The sequence below is a fragment of the Lepidothrix coronata genome, unplaced genomic scaffold (assembly GCF_001604755.1).
Source record: "Lepidothrix coronata isolate B3197 unplaced genomic scaffold, Lepidothrix_coronata-1.0 Scaffold93, whole genome shotgun sequence".
Taxonomy (NCBI): Eukaryota; Metazoa; Chordata; class Aves; order Passeriformes; family Pipridae; genus Lepidothrix; species Lepidothrix coronata.
In genome coordinates this window covers 2,401,735-2,425,791 of record NW_016690273.1, presented here as the reverse complement: position 1 = coordinate 2,425,791, position 24,057 = coordinate 2,401,735, and the positions used below count along the sequence as shown (strand labels likewise).

The window sequence follows — 24,057 nt, the reverse complement described above, 5'->3', positions numbered from 1 at the left end:
TTCCTCACTCATGCTATTATTTAATTCCGTGGCCATTAAATGAATGCATTTCATTACCCAATTAATTAGTCCTACCACTCTTTTCTAAGATCAGCAAGACGCACCATAATGAATAAAAGCCCCTCTGCCTCCTCACCTCCCAGGTGTCCCAAAGCTGAAGATTTATATTCTCATATTTATTATATTCTCACATTTATTACTGTACCAGCAAAGCACGCCATGGTGACACTTAGTTTTCGTACTTCTGCAGGAACTGAATTAATTTTTTTTTTTTTTTTCCTTGTCTGTCACATAGTGGAAGTGAACACAGAAATCTTTACAGAATGCTCTCTGGTGTCCTAACCCTGATTAAACATACAGCACACTTCCTAGAATTTATTTTAGAGGTGTGAAGAAAGGAGTAGGTAATTTAAGGTTAACGGGAACATAATTTCTGTTCCTGCAGTAAAGTCTATGTCAAGTCTTGGTGTGTTAGAACAGACGGAAGGTTAACCATTAAAACTTAACCTCTTCAGCTGAGTTCCTTGAACAAAAAGGCAATATCACACTAAATACAGCATGTGCAGGATATACTGGAAGATTTGTGCGTAAAACAGATTGCAATTTGCAACAGCTAGGTTTAATTTACTCAGAGACTGCTTATCTAATCTAGACAAAACACCAAACTTCTGTCCACTAAATATTTCAGGTAAATGTCATAACCAGCAAATTTTTCCATAAGGAAGTGTTTCCATCTTCCATGTGTAAGGGACTCAGTCCTGCTGGTTTTAGGCAAGTTTGGAGGGTGCCTTATCATCTCACACTCTTTCAGATATATCTAGTTTAAGATTGGAAAGGAGAGATATGTGGGGCACCCTCGGAGCAGAGCAGGACAGTCAGTGCTGAAATCACACAGAGAGGTTCCTACAGAGCTTAAGCAGATCCTGAATGGCACTTTGGTAATCCCAGTTTTACCCTAAGAAACCACAGCTGCTCGCAGCTGCTGCTTCTGGCTTCTAATTCTCTGCTAGATCTCTCTCCTTGTCACATGATATTTCAGTCTTCACAAGCTTTAAAGCTCCACCAGCCAAGGTGTTCAAGGAGATGATGGGAGTGACAGACCTGGGGCAACTTCTTTCATCAGCTCTGCTGGTGTGGGATGTCTGGTTTGAAAAACCCTGAGGCTACAGACCCTGACCCTTGTGAAGTAATACAGAGAGAAAATTCAAAGTGACTATTGGAAAAGGCAGCAATTAATAATCCCAGTTTCCTCTTGCTCCTTCCAGATCTGGGTGAGGAGAGGGCCAGGCCTCAGTAAGATGGTCAGGGACTCTGCAGCATGTCAGAGAGAAGGGGAAATGTGTGAGTTTAGGGAATAGGTTGTTCAGCTCTGTGCAGGCTTTGTATTTTGTTTCAATTAGGTTATTGATTCTGCCTGCTCTTGTTGTGCACAAGCTCAATGGTGTTTTAGCTGAAGCTATAAATAAGCAAAAGTTGGTCTCGTTTAAGAAAGGAAATCTGTCTTTTGAGCTGTTCTGTAAACCAAAGGCTGAAGGAGGCAAGTGGAGGAGTCACCTCCCCTTGTTCCACAGCCCAGTCATGTGGCTGGGTCAGGGAGCTCCCTAGGATGACTCTTTCAGCACATAATTAATTCTGTGCTAACACTTCTGCTCCCAGGAGGAGCTTTTGGCCATCCCTTGCCCTGGTGCCCCCTGAGCGCTCACACAAGCAGCCCCTGCTTGCATGGGTTACAAAACATCTACTGCTTTATTTAAATACAGAGGGAAGACAAGCAATTGTTGCTTAGGTGACTCTGATTCCTACCCCTGTTAGAAATCTTATATAATTTAACAACAATGTGTATTTTTCCAATTTTTACGTATTGAATCCTTTGCAAAGTCAAAAAGATTCTCTACTAATATCGCCAAGTTTTCTTAACATAATTTCTCTTCCACATCTTGCTTTCATTTGGGGTAGAATTCTACAGGGGTTTGCATGTGCAGGGAAGAGAATGTGAACCAGGGCACTTCATGTAACCTCCAATCAGGTGAGTCCCCCATGAATTCAGAGCCCTCCACCCTGCACATTTCACAGCTGCCTTTGGCAGTGAGGAGCCTCCATCCCTGAGTTATTGCTACCGGCACCTTTACTCAGCCACAGAACTGCCTCATAGAAAAGCCATTTTCCCTTTCTTTCTAGCCTATATTTATGTTGTTTCCTTTCCCTCAGCTCTGATCCACAGGTGCAGCTCTCGTAATTCTCCTGTTTTCTCCCACACTGTCATTCCCCATCCTTCTCTGAGTTTTTAAGGCACTGCGGAGCATTATCTGTGTCTGCAGCCTGTCAGTTGTCTCCCTGATCCATATCCCACACAAACCCTTCTGCTGCTTTGCCCTGTTTAAGTGCATCTTTTAACACTCCCTCCTCTTCCTTTGACACTCAGATTTTGTTTTTTGGGTTTTTTTTTCCATACTCTGTTTGGCATATTTGAAGCTTTGTGCCTCCTGCAGTGTTGCCAGACATCTGTACTTTCTTCTTGCAGGTACTTGAAAATCCATGTTGTGTTTAACTCTTCCCCCAGAAATCTCCTTTTGGAGCAGCTTGTCATGTTTTAATGCTTTTGGACAGCCCTGCAGGGAGCAAAGTGAGGGGAGAGCAGCTCCTGTCTAGCTCCTGACCTCCCCTTGCTTTTCCCTCACATTCCCGACGTCTTGCCTGCATCTGGCCCTGCTGTAGCTTGAATAAATAACTTGCACTTAGAAAATCCTAAAATTTAGTACAGGCCAGCTTCCTTACACTAGTAAATCTACCCTACAAGCTCACAGGAACTTGTGCTGCTCTGTGTTGCATCTGATTTAGGACATCATCCTGCAAGTCCGTATTCTCAGGACCAAGATCCTCCAGCCTAGAGGGGAAGGTTTCAGGCTCCACAGACTAAGTTGTCTTACTAACTTTGACACAGAAAGCTACTCTGAATAGCTTAAATATTTCAGTGAAACATTCTGGGATGGAAGGAGAAAGGAACCTTTGTGGGACACAGGGATGTGAATGCAGATTTAGGTTTGCCTGCAGTGAGTTAATGCCCTGTTGTTCCTGTACTCAGCACTGAGAATGACCTGAAACCTCCACAGAAGCAACAGCTCAGCACTCCAAGATGGGCCCTTCCAGGTTTGTTTTCTTTTTTATGGGAAAGAAATAAAAACTCTATTGATTAAACCAGGACAAGCTAAAATAAATATCATGATCTTCCTAGTCAAGCAGAGACTGAAGTATTAAAACGAAATGCACGCTTCCTTTTGTGGGATAGTGATGGGCTTCTCTTTAGATGTCATTCCTGCTACCTGTCCTTATGGCTCTGGGAAGCCTTGTGGCTGCTGCAACAGTTTCTGTCCCTGCCTTTGGCCTAACTGGGAGTGCATTCAGTTTTAGTGTATCCCAGAAAATGAAAACTGACAACTTTTGAGATACAAGATCCCTGCTGTGCTTTGCCACCCCCTTCCCATTACCTGCTTGAGGATTTCTGCAGCCGTTTCGTGGGAGCAATCAAATATCACATAGAATTCCTTGCCCTTCTTCATCTCCTTGAGCAAAGGCCTGGCATCCTTGTTCCCAGAGGGCAGCTGGCGGATTTTGATTTTAATGTTGTACCTGGAAGGGGCTTTGATGAGCTCCTGCAGGCGAATTAGACCTGGAAAACGATAGGCAATTATACAACTCACCCTCCTGTGCCACGAGGATTGATTGCCACTGAAACAGGGTCTCTTACCAGTTCCCAACATATTTCACATTCCCTAAGGATAACTGTTAGCTCCCTATTTGCCAGCCTCCTACTAACATTATTAAAGCTTTTCATTTTCATGTTTGTAGTTGGCTTCGACATCTGAATATTTTGAAAGGTATTTCTAACTGCTTGACCACAGGATGTGTTTGCATTGATGTAATACAATAAAAACATACTGTAATATGTTTAAATTTATATAGTTCATTGCAAAAAGCACGTAAGGCTTCTTCCTTGGCAGCCAATTATTATTCCAACACCAACCAACAAGAATATAGAAGTAAAGAAACTTCCTTCCAACTCTCCTTCCTAATGTAAGGTCACTCAGGAAGTATGAGACCTTATAAAGGACCAAAATATTTTGAGATCCAGCTTTACATCTGTAAATACATCTGTAAAGAACATGATTTCTTAGATTCTCTCTTCAGCTGGCACAGGTTTACCTCCCTTATTTGAAGTCAGTGGAGCTCAAGCAGTTGAAGACTTGTCCAAGTGTTTAAACACAGTGCAATTCCACCAGCTAATTCAGCACTCCTACATAATTTGTACTGCCTCCAAAACCTAAGGAAGACAGTTAAGAGCTCTTTGAGGTGTGTGATTACAGTCTCTTTCTCATTATCCATGAATGCAATTTACCCACAAAAAACCCGGTGATCTCCCACCGAGCGAAAGCAAAAGGTTGCCTTAAAAATATGTGTGAGGAGAGAGGGGGGGGGGGAATACAGGCAAGAAGCACTTCTTGAACAAAAATCAAACAAATTATTAAAATGAAAAAACTCTTGGCTCTCCTGCTGGGAGTGGGTATATTTGTCCTGGGTTGAATGGTCCAGTGGTATGGATAAGGCAAGACAAAACATCCCTGTTTCTTCTGGGGTTACTGAGGGTTCGCTGCGCTGAGGACTGTTGGCTTTCACTCGAGTACTGGCAGAGTGCTTAGAAAAAACTAATCTTTCCCTCTGCCTGCAATGCTGGGCCTGTTCTTTGCAGGTTTTCAAGTATCAACAATCAATATAGAATATTAAGCATTATGAGCATTCAAATGTAAATTGCTGCTGGGGGATCGGACCCTGGCCGGGACCCAGGCTGGGGGACTATGGAACAATGTGAGCTCATTATTATGAGAATGGAGCACATGCTTCCAACATTGACTAACAAGGAGGGGAGTTTGTGAAATCTGGCTGTAAAGCTGCAGCTTGGTTGTACCAAGGGTTCAGCTGCAGTGTCTTGGCCACTATAATCAATGGCAGCTCCAAGAGGGAAAGCTGAGATTTGGGAGGAAGAGTCCAGAAATTTGCCTCTTATCCACAGCCTCAGACTGACTACTGTTGTTTCTCTTTCCAGCAGCTAAAAGTACTTATGTGCAAGAGTGGTGAAGGGCAAAAGAAAAGGATTTGCCAACCCACCTCTACCTTCTTTTAGGGGAAAGAAATTACTGCGTGCCTTAAAATATCTACCTTGGTCACATCAGACTTGGACCTTGCACTTCCCAGCCCTTCCCACTGCCACATGAAGATAAAGCCCAGGAATGGTGTACTGAAGGAATCAAAGTGGCAGTGAAGTGCAGTTATTTTTCTGGAGGACAAAGCAAAAGCTTGAATTAGCTGACTGCCAGATAATTAACAGCACAGGGGAACAACCTTCCTCTTCCTCCTGCTCAGCAAATCCATACCCTTGGATATGATACCACCAAGCATTGATTTGGGACAGATTTTAAATGTGAAGTGCTCAGACTGGCTCCAGGTGGGAGTGAGGAAGGTCTGGGTAAGTGCAGTGCTTGGGGCACTCACCACTGAGAGGAAAGGTTCAGTTTAGGGCTTTGAAGCAAAATCATTAAGGATGGAAACCTTCATTAACTTTCTTGGCCTACAGTAGTCTCTGAGATTAAAAAAATAGGCTAATATGTTTTTCCTTCTTGTAGTGTAACAATGAGAAATAAAAAGAGCTTAAGTGGCATCACTCTAACCCAAAATCCAAAGACTATTTATATCGATCAAAGCTGACCTGTTTACTTTCCTGACTCCGAGTTAATAAGATGATTGATGACTAATTTACTTTGTAAATACCTCTGCAAATGAAGTCTCTTTAATATCAGTCATTTTTGTAACTGAACACATACACAGCACTTAGTGTTTTGGAATGCTAATTTGGTAATGGGGTGGGCTGAAAAAGGCCTGTCTTTGTTCCTGTTTTGTCTGGGATATTTATGTAGGAGCTACTGCAGAATGTCCAGCAGAGGCCACGAAGATGATGAGGGGTCTGGAGCACCTTACTTATGAGGAGAGACTCCAGGAGCTGGGCCTGCTTAGTCTGGTGAAGAGAAGACTAAGAGGGGGTCTCATCAGCCCACACAAATATCTCCAAGGGCTGTCAGAGGATGGTGCCAGGCTCTTCAGTGGTGCCAGTGACAGGACCAGGAGCAATAGCCATAAACTGAAACACAACAAGTTCCACCTCAACATGAGGAAGAACTTCTTTCCATGGAGGGTGGCAGAGCACAGGAACAGCTGCCAGGGGAGCGTATGGAGTCTCCCTGTCTGGAGACATTCCAAACCCGCCTGGATGTGTCCCTGTGTCACCTGCTCCAGGTGACCCTGCCTTGGCAGGGGGGTTGGACTGGGTGATCTCCAGAGGTCCCTTCCAACCCCAGCTATTCTGGGGTCGTGTGATCAGCTTGAAGCTGTGTTATCAGTTCCACAAATAGGAAGCAAAATAGGATTGAATATTCAGAATGCAGGGGCTGCCTCCTGCTGACGCCTTAAAGTCTGGTGGAGTGAACAGCTTTCCAAAATCCACAGCAGCAGCAGGACAGCTGCACCTCACAGGAGGTTTTTCTTCTGTGTTCTGACAAACTGAACTATCACAAGCACTTTCTCCCACAGAATTCCATGTATGTACTTAAATAGAAGCCCACGACCTGCAGCGCACCAACCTGTGCTGTCTTCATACACCACTGTCACTATCTTCCAGTTGTAGTACAGCACGAGGTCCAAGACTGCCCTGCTGATGGCTGTGTAGTCCGGGTAGAGGTTGATGTAAAACGCATCCTTGTTGTCCACCGTGGGGTGCTTCCATCGGGTCTGGATGTGCGGGACCTCCAGGGCGTTGCAGATGGACTGCACGGCGCTGACGGAGGAGCTGTGGGAGGGTCCGAACAGGGCCGCCACCCCCAGAGCCAGCTGGTCACACGCTGAGGGCAGAGCAGGGGCACAGAAGGTGTTGGTTGGCAAAACCAAGGAACTTGCGTGATGCTTACTGAGATCTTTTATCCTCCACCCATCCCCATCATTTCACAGTGAGAGCAGGTCACTGTGTGGCTCCCAGACCCACTGAGAATGGTTCCTAAAGCATTTAGAGGTTATTTAGAGGGCAAGGTTATTTAGAGGAGTGGCTGAGGGAGCTGGGGGGGCTCAGCCTGGAGAAAAGGAGGCTCAGGGGGGACCTTCTGGCTCTGGAACTCCCTGACTGGAGGGGGGAGCCGGGGGGGTCGGGCTCTGCTCCCAGGGAACAAGGGACAGGAGGAGAAGAATCAGCCTCACGCAGCACCAGAGGAGGTTCAGGTTGGACATCAGGACGAATTCCTTCATGGAAAGGGGTTTTAAACATTGGAAAGGACTGTCCAGGCAGGTGGTGGAGTCCCCATCCCTGGAGGCGTCCAAGGAAGGACTGGACGTGGCACTCTGGGCTCTGGACTGGGGGACAAAGTGGGGATCAGGCATAGGGTGGACTTGATGGGCTGGGAGGACTTTTCCAACCAAAACGATTCTGTGGTTCTGAAAACAGCTTTACTGATTATTATCATTATTATTATTATCATTATTATTATTATTATTATTGTTATTATTATTATTATTATTATTATTATATCCTAAAACTTGCGACAAATCAAAACTCAAACAACTTCCCTGCATATGGCCTTCAGATAGCATTTTAATTTCTGAATTTCTAATTTTGATTTCTAAATCGCCTTTCTCAGAATGGCCATATCCTGGAGAAACCAGGATCTTCCAGGCTACAGGCTTGCCAAAGGAACATCACATGAATTAAGTTTCATGGCAGCATGTCAGGAAAATGTTCAGGGAGTCACAACAGACACTCTGTGGATTCCCTCTCCGACTGGCAAGTTTCTACCTCTGTGTGTTGCTTTAATTTCAGGCTACTGAAGGAACATAAACAGTAAAGGGCACCATGATTCACTGAGCTCCATAATCTGTGTGTACAAAACAGGCAGTAAAGCCTAAAGCCCTCAGTAACAACACAGGAAATAAAGAACCAACACACACTGACATTTTTATACCTTTCCAAGTCAGTCAAACACTGACATCAACAAAGCTTTCTTTCTCCTTGTGGCCATATCTCAGCCCAAAGAACCCCTCCTGGAGGTAATTTTCCTTTCTCTCCTATGTTTTTTCAGGTTGTCAGACAGAAGATGAAGTAATATTAGCTATTTTTGCCCATTAGTAACATTTACTGCAGATGTTTTTAATAAGGTTTATGAACCGGGACAAAGCCCTGCACTGAGTTGCAATGTTGTCCTTTTGTAAGGGTGCTCTCAGTGGGAAATTACTGTGATTGAGTGAAATATTAAGTACACAAACATCCACGATGAGCTGAGATTTTTTAAATTCGTATTTAGCTCTCTGATTGTAATAGAATATGACAGAAAATCAATTATTTTCTGTTTTCAGTCTACAAACGAGTGTTTTACAGGCAGCATAAAATGCACAGGCTTTCCAGGTCTAATTCAGTAGCCTTTCTAAAGGATCACAGGTTTTAATATGCAAATTGCATAAATACCATCAATAATTCATGATGAGAAGGAATCACTACTGTATGCACGAGTTTCTTGCATGCAGATTGACAAAAATATTTCTAATGAACTCCTTACTCCATTTTCAATGGAGAAGGTACTCTGAGAACAGTCACAAGAGAAGAGATTCTCGCTGATACTGATCCTGTATTAGTCTGGATTAAATGGATTATAAACCCAGCACACTTCAGTTTTGATAGCATATAGTTCCAGCATATATTGGATAATTAAAAAAGAATGTTCTTCTTAACAAAGAAACTTCTGTCTCTAAGCCACTGAGTGTTAATATTTCAGGACAGGGAGACTATTGGCCTCTGGTTTTTAAAGTGGAATAGAAGTAATTTGTTAGGAATGATGGCTATCTGTGCTAATTATGGGTTGTGGCATCCCACTGTGCTTCCTGTGAGCCCAGGATCATTTTTCTGCAGAATTCCAGGTGGCAAATATATGTTTTGGAAAGAAAAATGGGTTGGACTTGCCACCTTCCATCTGGGGCTCTTAGCATGCAGACAGGATGGAGGAGGTTATTCAGAAACTAGTGTCAAGTCCAAGCCCAGCTTGATTCTGAGCTCAAATATCTTTGAAACATTAATTTTATGTTGCTGTTCATATACATGATACAATCAGAGCAGAAAAGGAGATCAGGCTGGAAAGGTGTAGAGTACAAAACATGTATGCTATTGACACAGTAATTGAGATAATTACCTCTTCTCGAGGCTTCAAAACTATCAAAAAGGTTAATTCTCTGGATGTCATAGGTTAATGTGGTATTAGGCATCAGTGTTCTGTTTCTATTAATGTTGGTGACAGCAAACTTGAAAGCCAATTCTTCAATATTAACAGGTTCATTTTCCACAGTTTCGAATATCCCTCCTGTTGAAACAGAGACAAATGAGAAGGATTATTCACCTCTGCATCGCTGTACATGAAAAGAGAGAAATAAATTATGAGCGATAATTTCTGAGTGTTTATAAAGGAAAACCACATCACTGTTCAAAGCACTACAGCAAAAGCACATTGGATTATCAGTTTTTATCTCCAGAGGCACGCAGGTTTACCCCATATCATGAATGTTGCTTAGACAAACATCTGGGAAAGATGAGGTGTGTTTGTTATTCAGGCTTTTCAAAGGAAAACTTTTAAATCCTTGTGAAAACTTCTATCTAATGAAAGCACTGATATTCATGGGTCTTGTCCCCCCTGCTCCAACCTGCTCTATATTTGGAGATGAAGCTTGGATGTGTTGGAGATGTTTTCTGAAGTGTTGCAAATCCTGGCAGTACAAGATCCACACTCAGAAGGGATTGAGAAGCTTGAGAGGAAATGGAGTGAAAGTTTCCCCTCGAGGTCTGTGTTGTAGCAGGGCTCTGGGTTTTTTATAAACCTTAGGCAATGTCATTGGTCATTCCTCAGCTTGCTCAGGGACAGGGGACTATTTTTACTTTTTCCAAGCTCATTGCTGAATGAACTGAAGTTGGTGATCCAGAACACAGCCAAGCTGCTCCCACAGAGGATTCACCTCCGTGCCAAAGTGCTGAGTCACGTCTCCAGTGGTGAGGTGTCTACCAGAGCCTTCTGGTTTGTCTCCTTGCAAGGACAGTGCTGGACCCAGCACAATCACTCCCAGATTCCCATCCTTCCTCTGGAATCTTCTTCTACCATCTGTTTTGATCTACTTGAATTAAGAGGTGTCCAGACCCACCCACTGCAATTCCAGCTGGGCAGCTGCTCTTTGAGTGCTCTTCAGTTTGCCAAAACTTTTTTTCCTACCATTCAGACTGGAATTTTGTACACTTCTGGCTCCTTTTTCAGAAAAAATGAGGTGAGTCAGGGCTGTTTTTTAACCTGGAAGCAAGCTTTCCAAAAGAGGGCTGTAAATAAACAACCTGAATTTCAGAATGAACTTCTCTGACACAAATTCTGAGATGGGGAAGGTGGCTGTGTTTCAAGTTAACAGGTTGTCCCACTTAGACTGGGGTGTCTGTTCCCTCTAGAGGCTTTATTATGCCAACACCATATCCTGACTGTCCAGGGGCACTGGGATTTGATGAATGCATAACAAACAGAGCTAATTTTAAAAAAAAAAGCTCCTCTAAACAGCAATCTCCAGCTTCACTACTTGATTTTGCAAGTATAATTTACTCATTTAGTGCAAGTCAGTAGAGAATACTTTGGATTTCTCACTTACATATTTCCACACTTCCCCATGTGAAATTTGAGGCCCAGATATCTCTTTCTATTTTGTGTGCATCTGAATGCATTCAGCCTGTGAGCTGCAATCTCTTGCAGTTTTGATGTCGCCGATATAGGAATAGTGCAGCTATCAGCTGACAAGCAGAAACAGTGGAATTAAAGCCCGTTTGGAATGTTAACCCAGAAATGAAAGCACTGGAGGCTATCAGACCCAAGCTGGCAATGCAGTCCCCAGCTACTCTTGAATACAGAGTGTTGTATTATCTCTTCAACCCATATATAGCAACGCCTTAACGTGACTTCAGCAATTTACCAACATAAGCAATTTTCTTGTTCTTCACTATATGGATTTCTCATTTACTATATAGATGTATTAAAACCTGAAAGACTTTCTGGTTTTTTTCCCCTCTCCCTCATACAACATGCAAGTGGTTACAAGAGACTGTGACATGCAGAAAGAGCTGGAAAAAATTTAAGGGCAGGTTTTGGAACCAAATGTAAAACATCAAGTAGAATGCTAAAAGACAGCAGGATTTTACAGAGCTTCAAGCTCCAGATCACCTGAAGGGAAAAAAAATCTAAAGCCTGTGATGATACCAGTGATGATACCTACAAGTTTATTGGTTAAATAGAATTTTCTTTCCCTGTTTTCACCTGAGGAAGATGGTTATTTTCAGTCAGCTATAATGCCAACTTGGTCTTGGGCCAGAAAGGTCCAAGTGCTAGGTTTTCCTTGAACCCCTACAGGAATTAGCAGAGCATTGTTCCATGAGGCAAGGTGGATGTCACTGGATGTAAGGAATAGCCTGAGATAACTATGAAGTAAGACAGGGGGACCACAATCTCTCCCTACTTCCAATAGGATGAGTCTTTTGACATTTGATCTTGGCACAAAATGTCCTCCATCCTGGAAATTATTACTGTGTATTGTATCACTTTCTACTTATTTAAAAAAATAATTAAAACTGCTTCATCCAACCACCCTTGAGGCAACCTTCACACCTGTATGTACACAAGAACTTTCTCATTCTAGGGCTAGAGCTATTTCCAGTCCTCTAATCAATTGCCTATTAAATGAAGATTAATTTTAATTGGTGTATAACCATGAACTATTTATACTTCATTAGCAGAATTTCGCAGAATTTTTGCTTGGTCCCCTTTGAAAAAAAGCAAAAGCTCCCTGGGCAGAGGGAAGAAGGGGAGGGAAAGGAGGAGTGATGAAAAGAGGGAAAGTTTTGTGTGGATGTGTTTTCTAAGCAAACTAATCCAAATTATGCATTATGCACACTTCAAATGTTTTCCAGTCGTTTTTTCTGGAAGTCAGCTGTGTAATCATGGAATTGGGACCCCTGCAACAGATTTTCCACGTTCCTTTTGTACACATTAATGCAGCAGGAAAACTCTTACAGGGAACTCTGATTACAGGCTTTAGTTTGCTGGTGAGATACTCTGGATAGAACATGGAATCCCAGAATGATTTGGGTTGGAGGAGACCTTAAAAATCATCTGATGTTAATGCCCTGGACATGGGCAGGGACACCTTCCACTAGCCCAGGTTGCTCCAAGCATTATCAAACCTGGCCTTGGACACTCCCAGGGATGGGGCAGCCACAGCTTCTCTGGGCAACCTGTGCCAGGGCCTCTCGCCCTCCCAGGGAAGGCTTTCTGCCTATATCTGAATTAAATCTGCTCTCTGTCAGTCTGAAACCATTCTCCCTTGCCCTGTCACTCCAGACCCTTATAAAAAGTCCCTCTCCGTCCTTCTTGCAGCTCCTTCAGATCCTGGAATAGGTCTGAGTAAGAACAGGACAGATAGCCAAGAGGTTCCTAGCTCTGTTCAGATGAACTAGAGATGCTGGAGAAGGCAACATTTAGAGTCTCCAAAATCTCCCCCTCCCCACGAGGATGGGGAAGTTCTGAGGCCACAAAAGTCATTCTCTCAACTCAGTAAATCTTTACTTCACTGAATGTTCTCCTGATTAAACCCCAAAGGAAACCCATGAGAGAGTTTATGGAGTAAATAATTTTTTGGTTACTGTGGGTGAAGTTTGGGGTAGTTACATTAGAAAAGCTTGGGCTGTACCTATTTGAGCTTGATTTTTCTGTATGTAAAAAAGAGTTGAATTAGTCTATCAATTTACATCACAAACAAGCCAGCAGATAAAATCAGTCTGTTCCATGCTGCAGTATTTTCACCCACATATCCTTAATAAAATCTAGCAATTCAGTAAGTAGTTTCTGTTCTCCTTGTTCTGCTGATGACTGACAGCCAAGCTCAGAATTTATTGTAAGGTCCAGGTTAAAAGAAAAACTGCAGAGTAAGTGACAAGTTTGATGAAGAACCCATTTGTCAGATGATTCATTTAAATAAAGTAATTACTGTACAACATTTTAAAAACAAATTAACCACAGCATTCTGCAAGGGAAGGGGAAAAAAAATCGATGTTAACTCAAGATATAAATGATGTTCCAGGAATGAAGCTGTTATTGCTAAGCACGAAAACAGGCCCTGGCTTTCAAGGTAGCACATACATGGGAAAAGTGGAATTTTTTGAGCAGGTCCAGCTGAGGAGCAATGCCACAGGTAGGATCCCTCAGGATCCTATTGCACTCTCTGCCAGCTACATGTGAGCACATCAGTAGGAGAACCCAGTAGTGCTATGCACTTAACTGATAATCCTATTCCAGTGTGAGAGGAGACCTTTCACTTTCAGCACTTACTTTGTCAAGTGATGTCTGTGAGGATGAAGGAAAAAAGCTGTATCTGCCCCTGCCGGGGATTTAGCTGTGGAAAGTAAGAGGAAAGGACTGCTTGGCTAAAGCTGCTCTGCCAAAAAGGGGACTGAGCCAGCAGAGACTGCTGACTGACAAATATGACAGAGCAGCAGCTCCAGTCATCCTCTGAAGACACAATGTTGCTACAGCAAGTAAAATATCAAATATATAAAAGCACACCCCGGTAGCACATCCCCTGAAAAAGCTTCTCCGGTCCTTCTGAGCCAGCAAATGTTTCCATTTAAAGGGGTCATCCAGGCCTGAGAGAGCTTTAGAAAAGGTCATGGCTCAACAATTTCCACAGCTTCCCTTGGGTCTCAGCGTTTCACTTCAAGATGAGGCACAGCACAAAAGCTTGTTACTGGGAAAATTCTCTATGCCTGTTTTAAAACCAGTCATAAACAGCAGCAGTTAAAAACTGTTGACCTTTCTGATGGCAGTTGTGGACCTCAGCCTTCTCAGGCTCCTTTGGGCAGGTTCCCTCAATGCAAAGCATCTCACTACCATTTTTTAGCAGGAATACAGCAGATGTAAAGTACTTTTTTTTAACAGCAGATACATAGAACTGCCTGAGTAGCCTTGAGGGAATTTCTGTGATTTCACTCAGTGCTATCACTTTGATTCTTTCAAAGTAAAATGTTAACTTTTCAAAATACTTTTAAAAACTACATCATGCCTTTGGAGAGATTTTCCTTACCTACTCCACAGCAAACATTAGAGCAGTGTCTGACTGCATTGGGGTGGTTTTTTTTGTTACTGTCTATGAAAACACTACAGAAAGGCAGATGAAATGGAGGCAGGTTTATAGGGAAAGACAGGACTGACAGCCTGCAAAACAGAGGTGGGGAAATGCCATGTGCTCCATAATTCCTTCTGAGGAGACCTAAAAAGCAAAATTGTGTCCTGCTCTTAAGCCAGCCTGAGACTCAGTGGACACCACAGAAAACCAGCTGTTTTTCAGATGAAGATCTTGCTCTGGGACATTTTTTTGTTTGTTGTTTTGGTGGATAAATATCATATTTCCCAATCAAATTTGTTAAAAGCCTCTCCAGCTCTCTGGCAGCTGTGTGAGGCAGCTCCATGGCAGATCCATGTCAATGCTCACCCACTGGAGCAGCAGCCAACCTTCCTCTTGCACCACAATTCTCCTGTGGAGCAGCTGCTGAACTGTCCTCTAGACATGTTTTACTAATATTCTTTATTGCTAACACAATTCTTTCTACTTTTTGACAGTGGAAAATGCTGGTGGCGCAGGGAAGTCATTTACTTGTACTGTTAAAACAGAGAAAAGTGTTGCTGAATATGAGATATAGTATTCCAGGACCATAAATTAAGCCACAATGAGATTTAAAAGATATATCAGTGGGATTTTTATTTGCTGCCAGATTTTCATGTCCCAGCACACCAGCTCTTTCCTACAGCCTAGAATACCAGCAATTTAAAGACAACAGATCAGCTATTCATATATGCATATGGCTTCAGGAGTAGCCATAGTACTACTAACACCAAGTATTTTGATATTCTGACAGAAATTCTAGTGAGAACCAGGAGGTGCTAAATAACCTGAAAGCTGTTCGTGTTCTTATTCAGGTTCTACACTTCAAAAAAAATGCTGTTTGAAAGCAAGCATGCTGTAAAAAACATTTGAAATATTAAGACATCCCTACTAAGAAGGATGGTAGAGGAAAAATATAGTTAACAACTAAGATTTTCCTCATGAAGACACAAGTGGTTTTTTCCTTTAACACAGAAAAAGGAGGATTTTACGGCTTATGATAAAATCCTGTTTCTACGTAGTTGATGTCCAGGTTTCCTTACCTTGCTCAAAGAACACCCTGTTTCATAGCCTGGGTATCAGCTGTGCACCTGGGGAGGTGTTGGTGGCACAGGATGACACAAGGAATAAGTGATGTGGAAGCACAGGGCCTGCTGGATCCCAATCCATCCCTAGAGCTTTGAGCCACCCACAGCTTCCAAAGGCAACACAAATGATTTCCAGAAACATCTGAACACCTATTTCCTGGAGGGGTTTGTGCTCTGAGAAGCCTCCCCTCCTTTCCAAGGCACCATCTGGACCCCAGCAGGTCCCTGGGAGCTCATTAAAGCCCCCCCGTCAGTCACTGCAGAGAAAGGAGAGGTAAAACCCAATGACTGAGCAGCTCTGTGGCATTGGCTTCCTGAAAGAGGAGCTGCTGATGATGCCAAGCTAACGTAGGAGGTTCATAAAGCCACATTAACACAGTTTCCCCTTGCTCTCTTTGATATAATATGGATTCCCACTGCTCCACTGCCAGGATGGGTCAGGACTCACACGTGCTTTTGAAGCTCAGTGGGGCTGGGAGGGAGGTGCAGGCTCAAAAAGGAGCCGGGCAGAGCAAAAGAGGAAGACCTTTTCTCCAGATAATGCCCACTTACAGAGTTCCACTTGGACTGAAATCACTTGCTGTTGGAAACCCATTCCAAGCATATTTTTCCATCTTTATCTCTTGCCAAAAGGGCAGGTTCTCCTGTGCCACGAGGTGTCCAGCTGAGAGCCAGCACACGTGCACTCGCTACAGAGCTAAGCCTGGGCATTCATCTCACCAGAAAAGAACAATTACATGAGTTAGTACTTACACTTGAGCAGTATCTGTCTTTGAAAAGTTAGCTTTGACTGTGTAGTATTAGTCCAGAAAGTGGTTATTACCTCTAATTTATACATGGCCTCTAAACTACTCCATTATGTGCATGTGTATTAAAAGTTTCTTGGGAAGAATCATAACAATCCCAATCCTATAACAAACAGTAACTGTAATTTGCATTTCCAAATGCCGACGGAAGTGGGTCTGCTCCCCTAGGTTTCTGTGGAATTAGGGGCATGGGGGTTGCATTTGGCTCTCAGAACATAAACTGAACACATTACCATTCTGTGCACGGCTGAATTCAGCCCTGCTCCAGGGACCTCTGAGTTAGGCAGCTATTATCACCCTCATTTTACAGACAGTGGAGCTGAGAGCGACTTCCCTACCATCATTCCCTCTTCAATCTGTTCAAAAGCTGATTTGGAAGCTTTCCATACATTGTGCTCTGTTCCAGTCTATTCCCACCCCTTCCAAGCCCCTGTCCTTACCTTGGCATCCATCATCTTTGCATTCACCCAGTCTGGTCCCTGTCCAGGGTGCCTTGGATTTTATTCCTCAGTGCTGTAACCTGCCAAATGTCACTGCCACTCCATTGCCTCTGCCAGATCCTGGATCATTTTCCCTCTGTAACTCATTTTCCCTCTGTAACTCATTGTCCGTCTGTGGGCTCCTCCTTTTAGGAGGCACTTCAAACAAAACTCAGAGCACCAGTCCTTGCCCTTTGTACCCTCATTGTTCAGCCATCTAAATTTAAAAGACAGTGGGCACAGACAGGCAAATATCCCTCTCTGATGCTCACCTGGATTTCCTGCCTCCCTTATCCCCAGCTCTGCACTTAATTGCTCCCTGTCTCTGTAGATTACAATCTTCTTGAAGCTCTAAGAAATTTGCTGCCAGCAGGATAATTTTATGAATTTAATAAATACAGGGCTGGCTTTGGGGGTTGGGGTGATGGTCACATTTTCCTTTCTATGACTATGTGGTAGGACTTGGAACCTGAAACCTGGGACAGGCTCAGGACCTGAAACCTGACCAAAGAAGGAGGTGCAACCAAGTGTCAAACTCAGCAAATGTGGCTTTTTAAGAAGACTAGGTTTGTTTATGGAAAGGTCCCTGCCTATTTGACAAATTGAGCATCACCTTGGCTCCAATCTGTCCATCTGAAATCCAGCTCTGGGCATGTGTTTAGGATGTGGTTGTATTCCAGTGGCTTTTGTGAAGATTTTGCTCTGAGCTGTAACAACATTGTATAAAATTTGCTTGATTCTCTGCTGAACTCTCAGAGGGACTCAGCCTTTCTGCTGTTTTCATGCAACATGGTTTAGTGCTTAATTATACTGTGATGAAATGGGTAGAAATCACATTTTGGTCTCAGCCCTCATGTGAGTTCTGTGACTGCCAAAGAGCTGCAACCCCTTTCAATGGACCTGAACAAACAAGACCTGGGTGAAGATTGAGATGAAGGACACAAAGGATGGAAGAAGTCTTAAATGAAAGTTAAAGCATTTCTCTCTCCCAAACATTCTCTATGTGAGCCAGGGCCAGGTTTTTATGATTATCTGCACCCTAGAAAGGTGCATTCAGCAATGCTTTCATCCTTTGGAAAGCAGAGGGATAAAAATACACGTGTGTTATGTACATGTACAAAAAGTTGAGCTTATTAAGATACAAAGATCGGTCTTTTATTTATTTCAGTTCAGCTTGTGAGTCTGGAGAGATTTCCCAAAGGCACAATTGGCATGATTCATGTTATAGAATTTCTAAGTAATGAACTTTTTCCTTTTTTAACAAGGGAAAAAAAATTGGTTGACCTGATTTAGGTATCTCTTGCAATACTAGTTAGAAGCTAAAGTATCGTTTTAGAAGTGCAAACTCTCTATTTGATGGAAAGTTTTAAAAATATTGCCTTACCGCCTTCATTTTATTATTTTCCCTTGATGCTAATCAGGAAAATGCAGGATAATACATAAGATATTTATATGATTTGCTTTTCTTCCCCCCACATAACCATACCCACTTGGGCAAAACACCTCTCCAGGCATTGCAGCATTAATTTCCAACGAGACAAAACCAAGAGAGGGAGAAAATTGGTTCTAATTACCCAGTTACACACGCAACATTGGGTCCCATCAGAAGCTATTTCTGGCCATGCAGGAAGGAGGAGGGAATTAGAATAATTTCCCCGTTACTTCTTGAAGCTAGAATTAGGTAGATGAGCCTTGCAGAGACCAGGCTTAGATTTTGGGTGACATATATGTCATATATGGGGGATATGACATGGCCTGTAGGCTCTTCTAAATGTTCCTCCTGATTTTAGTGGGTTTTGATCACATTCTTTCATGGCTCAGCAGTTCTCCCACCATGTTGTAAGGACTTAAATAGTCCCACTGGAAAAGAAACTTACTTTCTCATGTCCTTTTTAATCTTTCAAAGCACTGCTTCACAGATATGCTTTTCCTACGTATCTGAGTCAGAGGATTTCCCTCTGAGACACCCAGACTTCTTGACATATTAATTGCTCAGCATGTGAGGGACTACAAGGTGCTTCTGAGAAAGGAAAGGAAACATGAAAGAGAGAGGAGGGAACAATCCCCCCCCCAAAAATAATCAATGTTTATAATAAGGAATAAAGGAAGGGAAAAAGAATTTAACAGAAATAAAAAGCAGATGAGGAGAGTGGAAAATGGTTGAATGAAGGCTAAAAGACTGATGGCATTGAGCTGCAGTTGTGAGTTTGCACAGGCAATGAAACTACTTCAGGATTAGCCATTTTCCTCCAGCTGTTAGACAGGAATAGAAAGACATTTCGAAATCCAAGACAATACTTTGAAATGTGCACTATTCAGTAAACAGCATTTTTTGTGCATAAATGCCAGGGTTATATCTTTAAAAATTATACAGCCTTTCTTTTTGTGAGTGCCCATTAAGCACTATTATCTGTAAGATGCTTAGGAACATAAGGTCTTTATTAAAGCTGAAGAAATCTGAGCTTATCCTCAAAAAGCAGGGATAAAATCAGATCACGACCTAACCAAAAGTACATCCTTTCCAGAAAGGAGGTGGTGGTGGGTGGAGGGAGGTTAAAAGGTGGGGGGGACATTTTAAACTCTGACTTCAGTCAGTCACTGTTCCTTTCTGAAATCCAGCTGTTGCAATTCCCCTGAAAGGCAGTGCTGCCTGTGATCCAGAAATTATTGCCATGGGGGATGCCAAGAAGCCCTCGGAGTGCAGATATCTTCATTTATAAATTACTATGCACGCCTTGCATTTTGAAGCAAGCAAAAAATAGTATCCTAATCAGGAGTTCAAACACTGAGGATACAAAGATTCCATTAGCTCTTGCTGTCACACTCTCTGCATGAAGCCACAGTGAATTACGGCTTTGCCTTCCTTCTCAAGTGCAGGAATTGCTCGTGGCAGATTTCTCTGAGTCTGAAGTTGGTCCTCTTGCTCTGGCTTAAAATCATTGATCTGAAATGGAGCTCCCAAAAGTAAAGGACCAGCAGCCAACAGAGCCACGAGTCTGAGAGCCACAAGCTGCTCAGGCCGTGCCAGGGTGTGTCATTAAGGAGGGATAAACCTGAAGTTTAAAAATAAAAACTCAGAAGAGACATAAGTGATTTCACTGATTTTCGTCATAAGTAATAAATTTAGCTTTCCTTGGGATAGAGGAAGGATTAACCCCAGGTTTGCCACTGGATCAATTTATGTGATTCTCCTGAAACTCCAAACACACGTTTGGGGTGGAGACACTTCACTGATGGCCACCCACGATTTGAGAGAGATGAGGAAATTTGCAGGGTTTGCTCAGGATTTGCCTATTGTTCTTTAAACTTCACAGAAACGGATTTTTCCATCCCTCTGGATTATTCTGCCCCTCTTTTACCAGCATTAATGTAGTTTCATCCTCAAATCCTCGAGTGTCAAAAAGGAACACACAGAAAATGAGCTGACATTTTGCTAACCAGGGTATTATTTTTATTGCAGCCTCAGCATTGCAGGTGCTTTAAGAGAAAATACCAGGATACATTTTCAGTCTTGGAAAGTCTAATGTCTAAGTAGGCTCACCTAAAATTATGCTTTTAAGGGTGGGGGTTGCAGATTTTGCAACTGATCCTCTCTCACAAGTAATGTTTAATCAGCACCTGTGCTTTGAGTTGCCATATTTCTTTATAATAATGATGGTTGGCTCTTGAAAAGACACTTACTTGAGGTGCCTGCAATTTAAAGCTTTCTTGGTAATTATCAACCTGGAACATTTCTATTCCTCAATCTACTGAGGGCCATTTGTGTCTGAAAAATGTCTTATTCAACAGCTACATTTGCAAATATTGAAGTACCAAGTGTAAACAAAATGCTCCTGCACCTAATCACAACTTTACATGAAGTGCTGAATTCCACAGCTTCAAGATAAATTTGGAATAGAAACACAAACAACTCCAGGAACTTTTTTTTCTTGTAATGCTTCTCCTCCCACCACTCCCCTCCAAAAAAATAAATTCTTCTAAAAAACATTTTCTAGAAAGACTGATATGAAAATGCTTGGAATTCACAGAGGAAACCAAGACTTCCCAGCAGTGTTAAACCACCTGATGGAGACACATACGGTGTTGAAATTCCTGTGCATAACAGAGTCTAAACTAACTCCAGGAATTCTTGCGCCGGGGGAATTTTCCAGGTCACATCATCACTTTTCTTGATGTTGAATATCCCCAGAGGTTCCTGGGAGCCCAACTTTTCACTTGTGTGTGAATATGGGGACTTGAGAGGCTCCTACTCAAATCACTCATGAAACCTGAAAAAAGGGGATTTTAGGTCAGGCACCTTCATGCTGTGTAGGTAAATTTTGGGATACCTGAGCCAGGAATGTTATATCCATATAAAACCCAAACACAAAATGTTTAACATTCATGCCTGCTGTGGACATAGAAATGTCTTTCACCAGAAATCACACTCAGAATGAGACATTCCACTCCAACAGCTTCAGTGGGAACAGCTTCATCAAGGATTATTAATGCTGGTTAGGGATGTTATTATAGATATTACACTAATTTATTGTATTAAAGTTATACTTCATTGTAGTTATTATATTTATTGATAGGAAAGTTAGATATGTACTTTGGAAAAAAAGGCGGGAAAATTTGATTCTGGGTAATTATACAAATGGGTCAAAACTGTTTTAAAAGTTAATAAAAATAATTAAAGAAACAAAAAGCCAGTTATCTAAAAAACTGGATGCAACATGTCTGGGCTCCAGGAGATGACTGCCTGAGTTACTAAGTCATTACTCATACTTTTAAAATATGAAAGCTGATGCTACACTAGTTATAGCTACTTTTTTTTTAGCCTCATAGTTTCATTGCAGGAAATTTCAATCAAAAGCCCATAAAATAACCTTGCCATGAAGAGGAAACTGTAATTACTTACAATTAGTACAGCGTGTAAAGGATGGTTTCAATTCAATTAAACAATTTCATAATTTATGTAACAAATTATGGCCATAATGGCCATAATTTCAATGGGTTGCCATCAATCAGGAAAGAGCAATGTAAACTTCAAAATAAAATTAAAATTTCAGTTTAAGGAGACACTAGATATTTTGTCCTTGCTCAGTGACTCAGGTTTCCTCTGCGTGTGTCAAATTTCCTGTACATTGTATAACTTTGAATTCTCCTTTTCTACATTTATAAAAGGTCTTCTGAGGCACAGGTGGGATTGTTGGGGTGTCCTGTGCAGGGCCAGGAGTTGGAGTTTGATGATCCCTGTGGGTTCCTTCCAACTCAGGATATTCTATGATTCCACATTACCAGGTGGAATTTTTTGGAACAGGTTTACATTATTTTGGGAGCTACATTTTAAGTCTGTTCAAAGTGCTACTAAGGAAAATCTCCCCCTGACAATCAAACAGAGCTTGAGTTGAGCTCCTCATGTCTGCACAGCTGCAAACCTCAGGGTGGATCACCATTCCAGGAGCATGGACGGCTTACCAGGCTGCTGAAGCTGTGGAATCTGTGGGAACTGGAAAAGCAGAACTGCTTGAGAGGCTTCCCCAGTTGGTGTCAAGCACAAATTTCACCTGAGACAGATGTGGGACTGAGTTTTTCCAATTCCCAAGGTCACTTAAAAAGGTTTTCTGAGGGGAATGTGGCAGAGCTCAGGGAAAAAAGAGTGAGGGAATAAAAGGCCTCCTAAAAGGCACCCCTGTCTTGCAGATTACCCTGTAAACCCTTCAGATTCAGGCAGCTGCTCGCAGGAAGATACAGACTATTTCTCTCAGATTACATGATGTGAATGCAACATTTCCCCCTTTAGTCAGCAAAATCAGGATTCAACCCCATATGCACATTCTGAAGTGTTATCACATTGGTTCCAGTAAGTCAAGAAATAAGCTGTTCAAAGGAAGTGCAGCAAACACAGAGTTATTATTTTCCCTAACAAAGAGGTGTTTGGGTTTTTTGTTTGTTTTTTTTTTTTTTAAACAGGTACTGTTTTAAAGCCCATAAGCCAAAAATATTACTCCTTGACAGGCTGCCATTAATTCAAATCAACCCTGAAAAGATGAGCCACAGTCACACAGAAGTTACTGCTCTCACTTTTGAGATAAGGGGAGAAAATTCAGCTGCCTGTTTATGATGGAGGATAATTGTAGCTCTCCTAATGATCCTGCCTGGCCTAAAACTTTATGAAACTCTAGAGGCGGTAATAAATCATAGCAGGGATCTCAACCAAGAAGGGGGGATGCTCCTGTGTGGCAGGAAAGCTTTCCTTCACAGTCATATGTCACAACAAACTGGGGAACAGAATTATGTGCACGTGTGGTTCTCACTCAGTGACAAAGCAAACACTGCCTCTAACTATGTGTGTTTTCTGGGAGACACAGAACATTGAAAAATGGTCAAATTAACAACTGCAATACATTCTCCATGTAAATTAAATGCTGTGTAGACGACACTTGTAGTGATTATAGCTCACTACATGACATATGTTTAATGATTTAGATTGGCTGCTGTTGAGAGGGATTTAATTTAAGGCACTTATGGCATTGGGCTCAAATTATTTGCAAGAGTTGATTGACGCTGATGTGTTACCCTGCAGCTTGTGTTCAGATCAGGATCATCCTCTGTAGACATCTCCCTTATCTCCTGCAGGATCTAAACCCTGGGCTCCTCTCACATTTTTATGCCTCCATACATGTTGTTTAACCACTTTCCAGAACAATCAGATGAGAGAACAAAATTTCTGTGTGTCCTTGTATTTGATTTTTTTATGTCTGCAATTTTTAAACCATTTCCCTTGAGGACAGACTTTGGACACCTAGTTCCCATGAAAATTAGCAAGAACTGGTCATCCGACCCCATAAGAAGCTTTTCATTTTTCTGTCTGTCTGTATCAACAGTCATCAGCGAGCTGCTGATTGTAGAAACCCATGGATTCAGAAGTGTCACCAGCAAATTTGGTAGCAGCTTAAGCTTAATCTGAGCTATGGAGCTCCCAGTAACCTTCCCTGGGATGTTATCTCCCCATGCTGATAAAATCCACTCCATAGTGTTTAGCAGCCATATGTTCCCCACGGAGCATCTGCAGGGCACATCTCCCGCTGGAATGACACGGGAGGTGAGTGCATGGCTTTCACTGAGGCTGTTTGAGAGTGAAAATGAGATTTGGATCCAATATGTAAAGGTATTCCATTAACTCTTTTGGCCTTTGGACTGGCCCCTCAGCGTTCACTGCTCTGGCCCTTATTAACAGCAATGACTGCTAAATCCGGTGGGAGGGTGGGGAATGAGGAGGGACGATGAGAGTAAATAATCAAAGTGAGTGTGTCATTACCCTGTAGCACAAGCCCAGCTGGCTTGGGAAAGGCTGAGGACATCTGAAGCAATGGTTACCTCATTATTATAGAA

The 24,057-nt window shown here is 42.4% G+C and overlaps 1 protein-coding gene across 3 annotated transcripts in view; it reads right to left on the bottom strand.

Annotated features, from left to right (window-relative positions):
• Positions 1-24,057, bottom strand: part of GRIK1 (glutamate ionotropic receptor kainate type subunit 1) — a 121,353-nt gene that overhangs the window by 45,774 nt on the left and 51,522 nt on the right. For all 3 annotated transcript variants that reach the window (XM_017821901.1, XM_017821903.1, XM_017821904.1), the window contains exons 2-4: positions 9,270-9,437; positions 6,687-6,944; positions 3,486-3,667 (exon numbers count right to left, since the gene is read on the bottom strand). In XM_017821901.1, the coding sequence (XP_017677390.1) occupies positions 3,486-3,667; positions 6,687-6,944; positions 9,270-9,437 (608 nt within the window). The remainder of the gene's footprint in view (positions 1-3,485; positions 3,668-6,686; positions 6,945-9,269; positions 9,438-24,057) is intronic.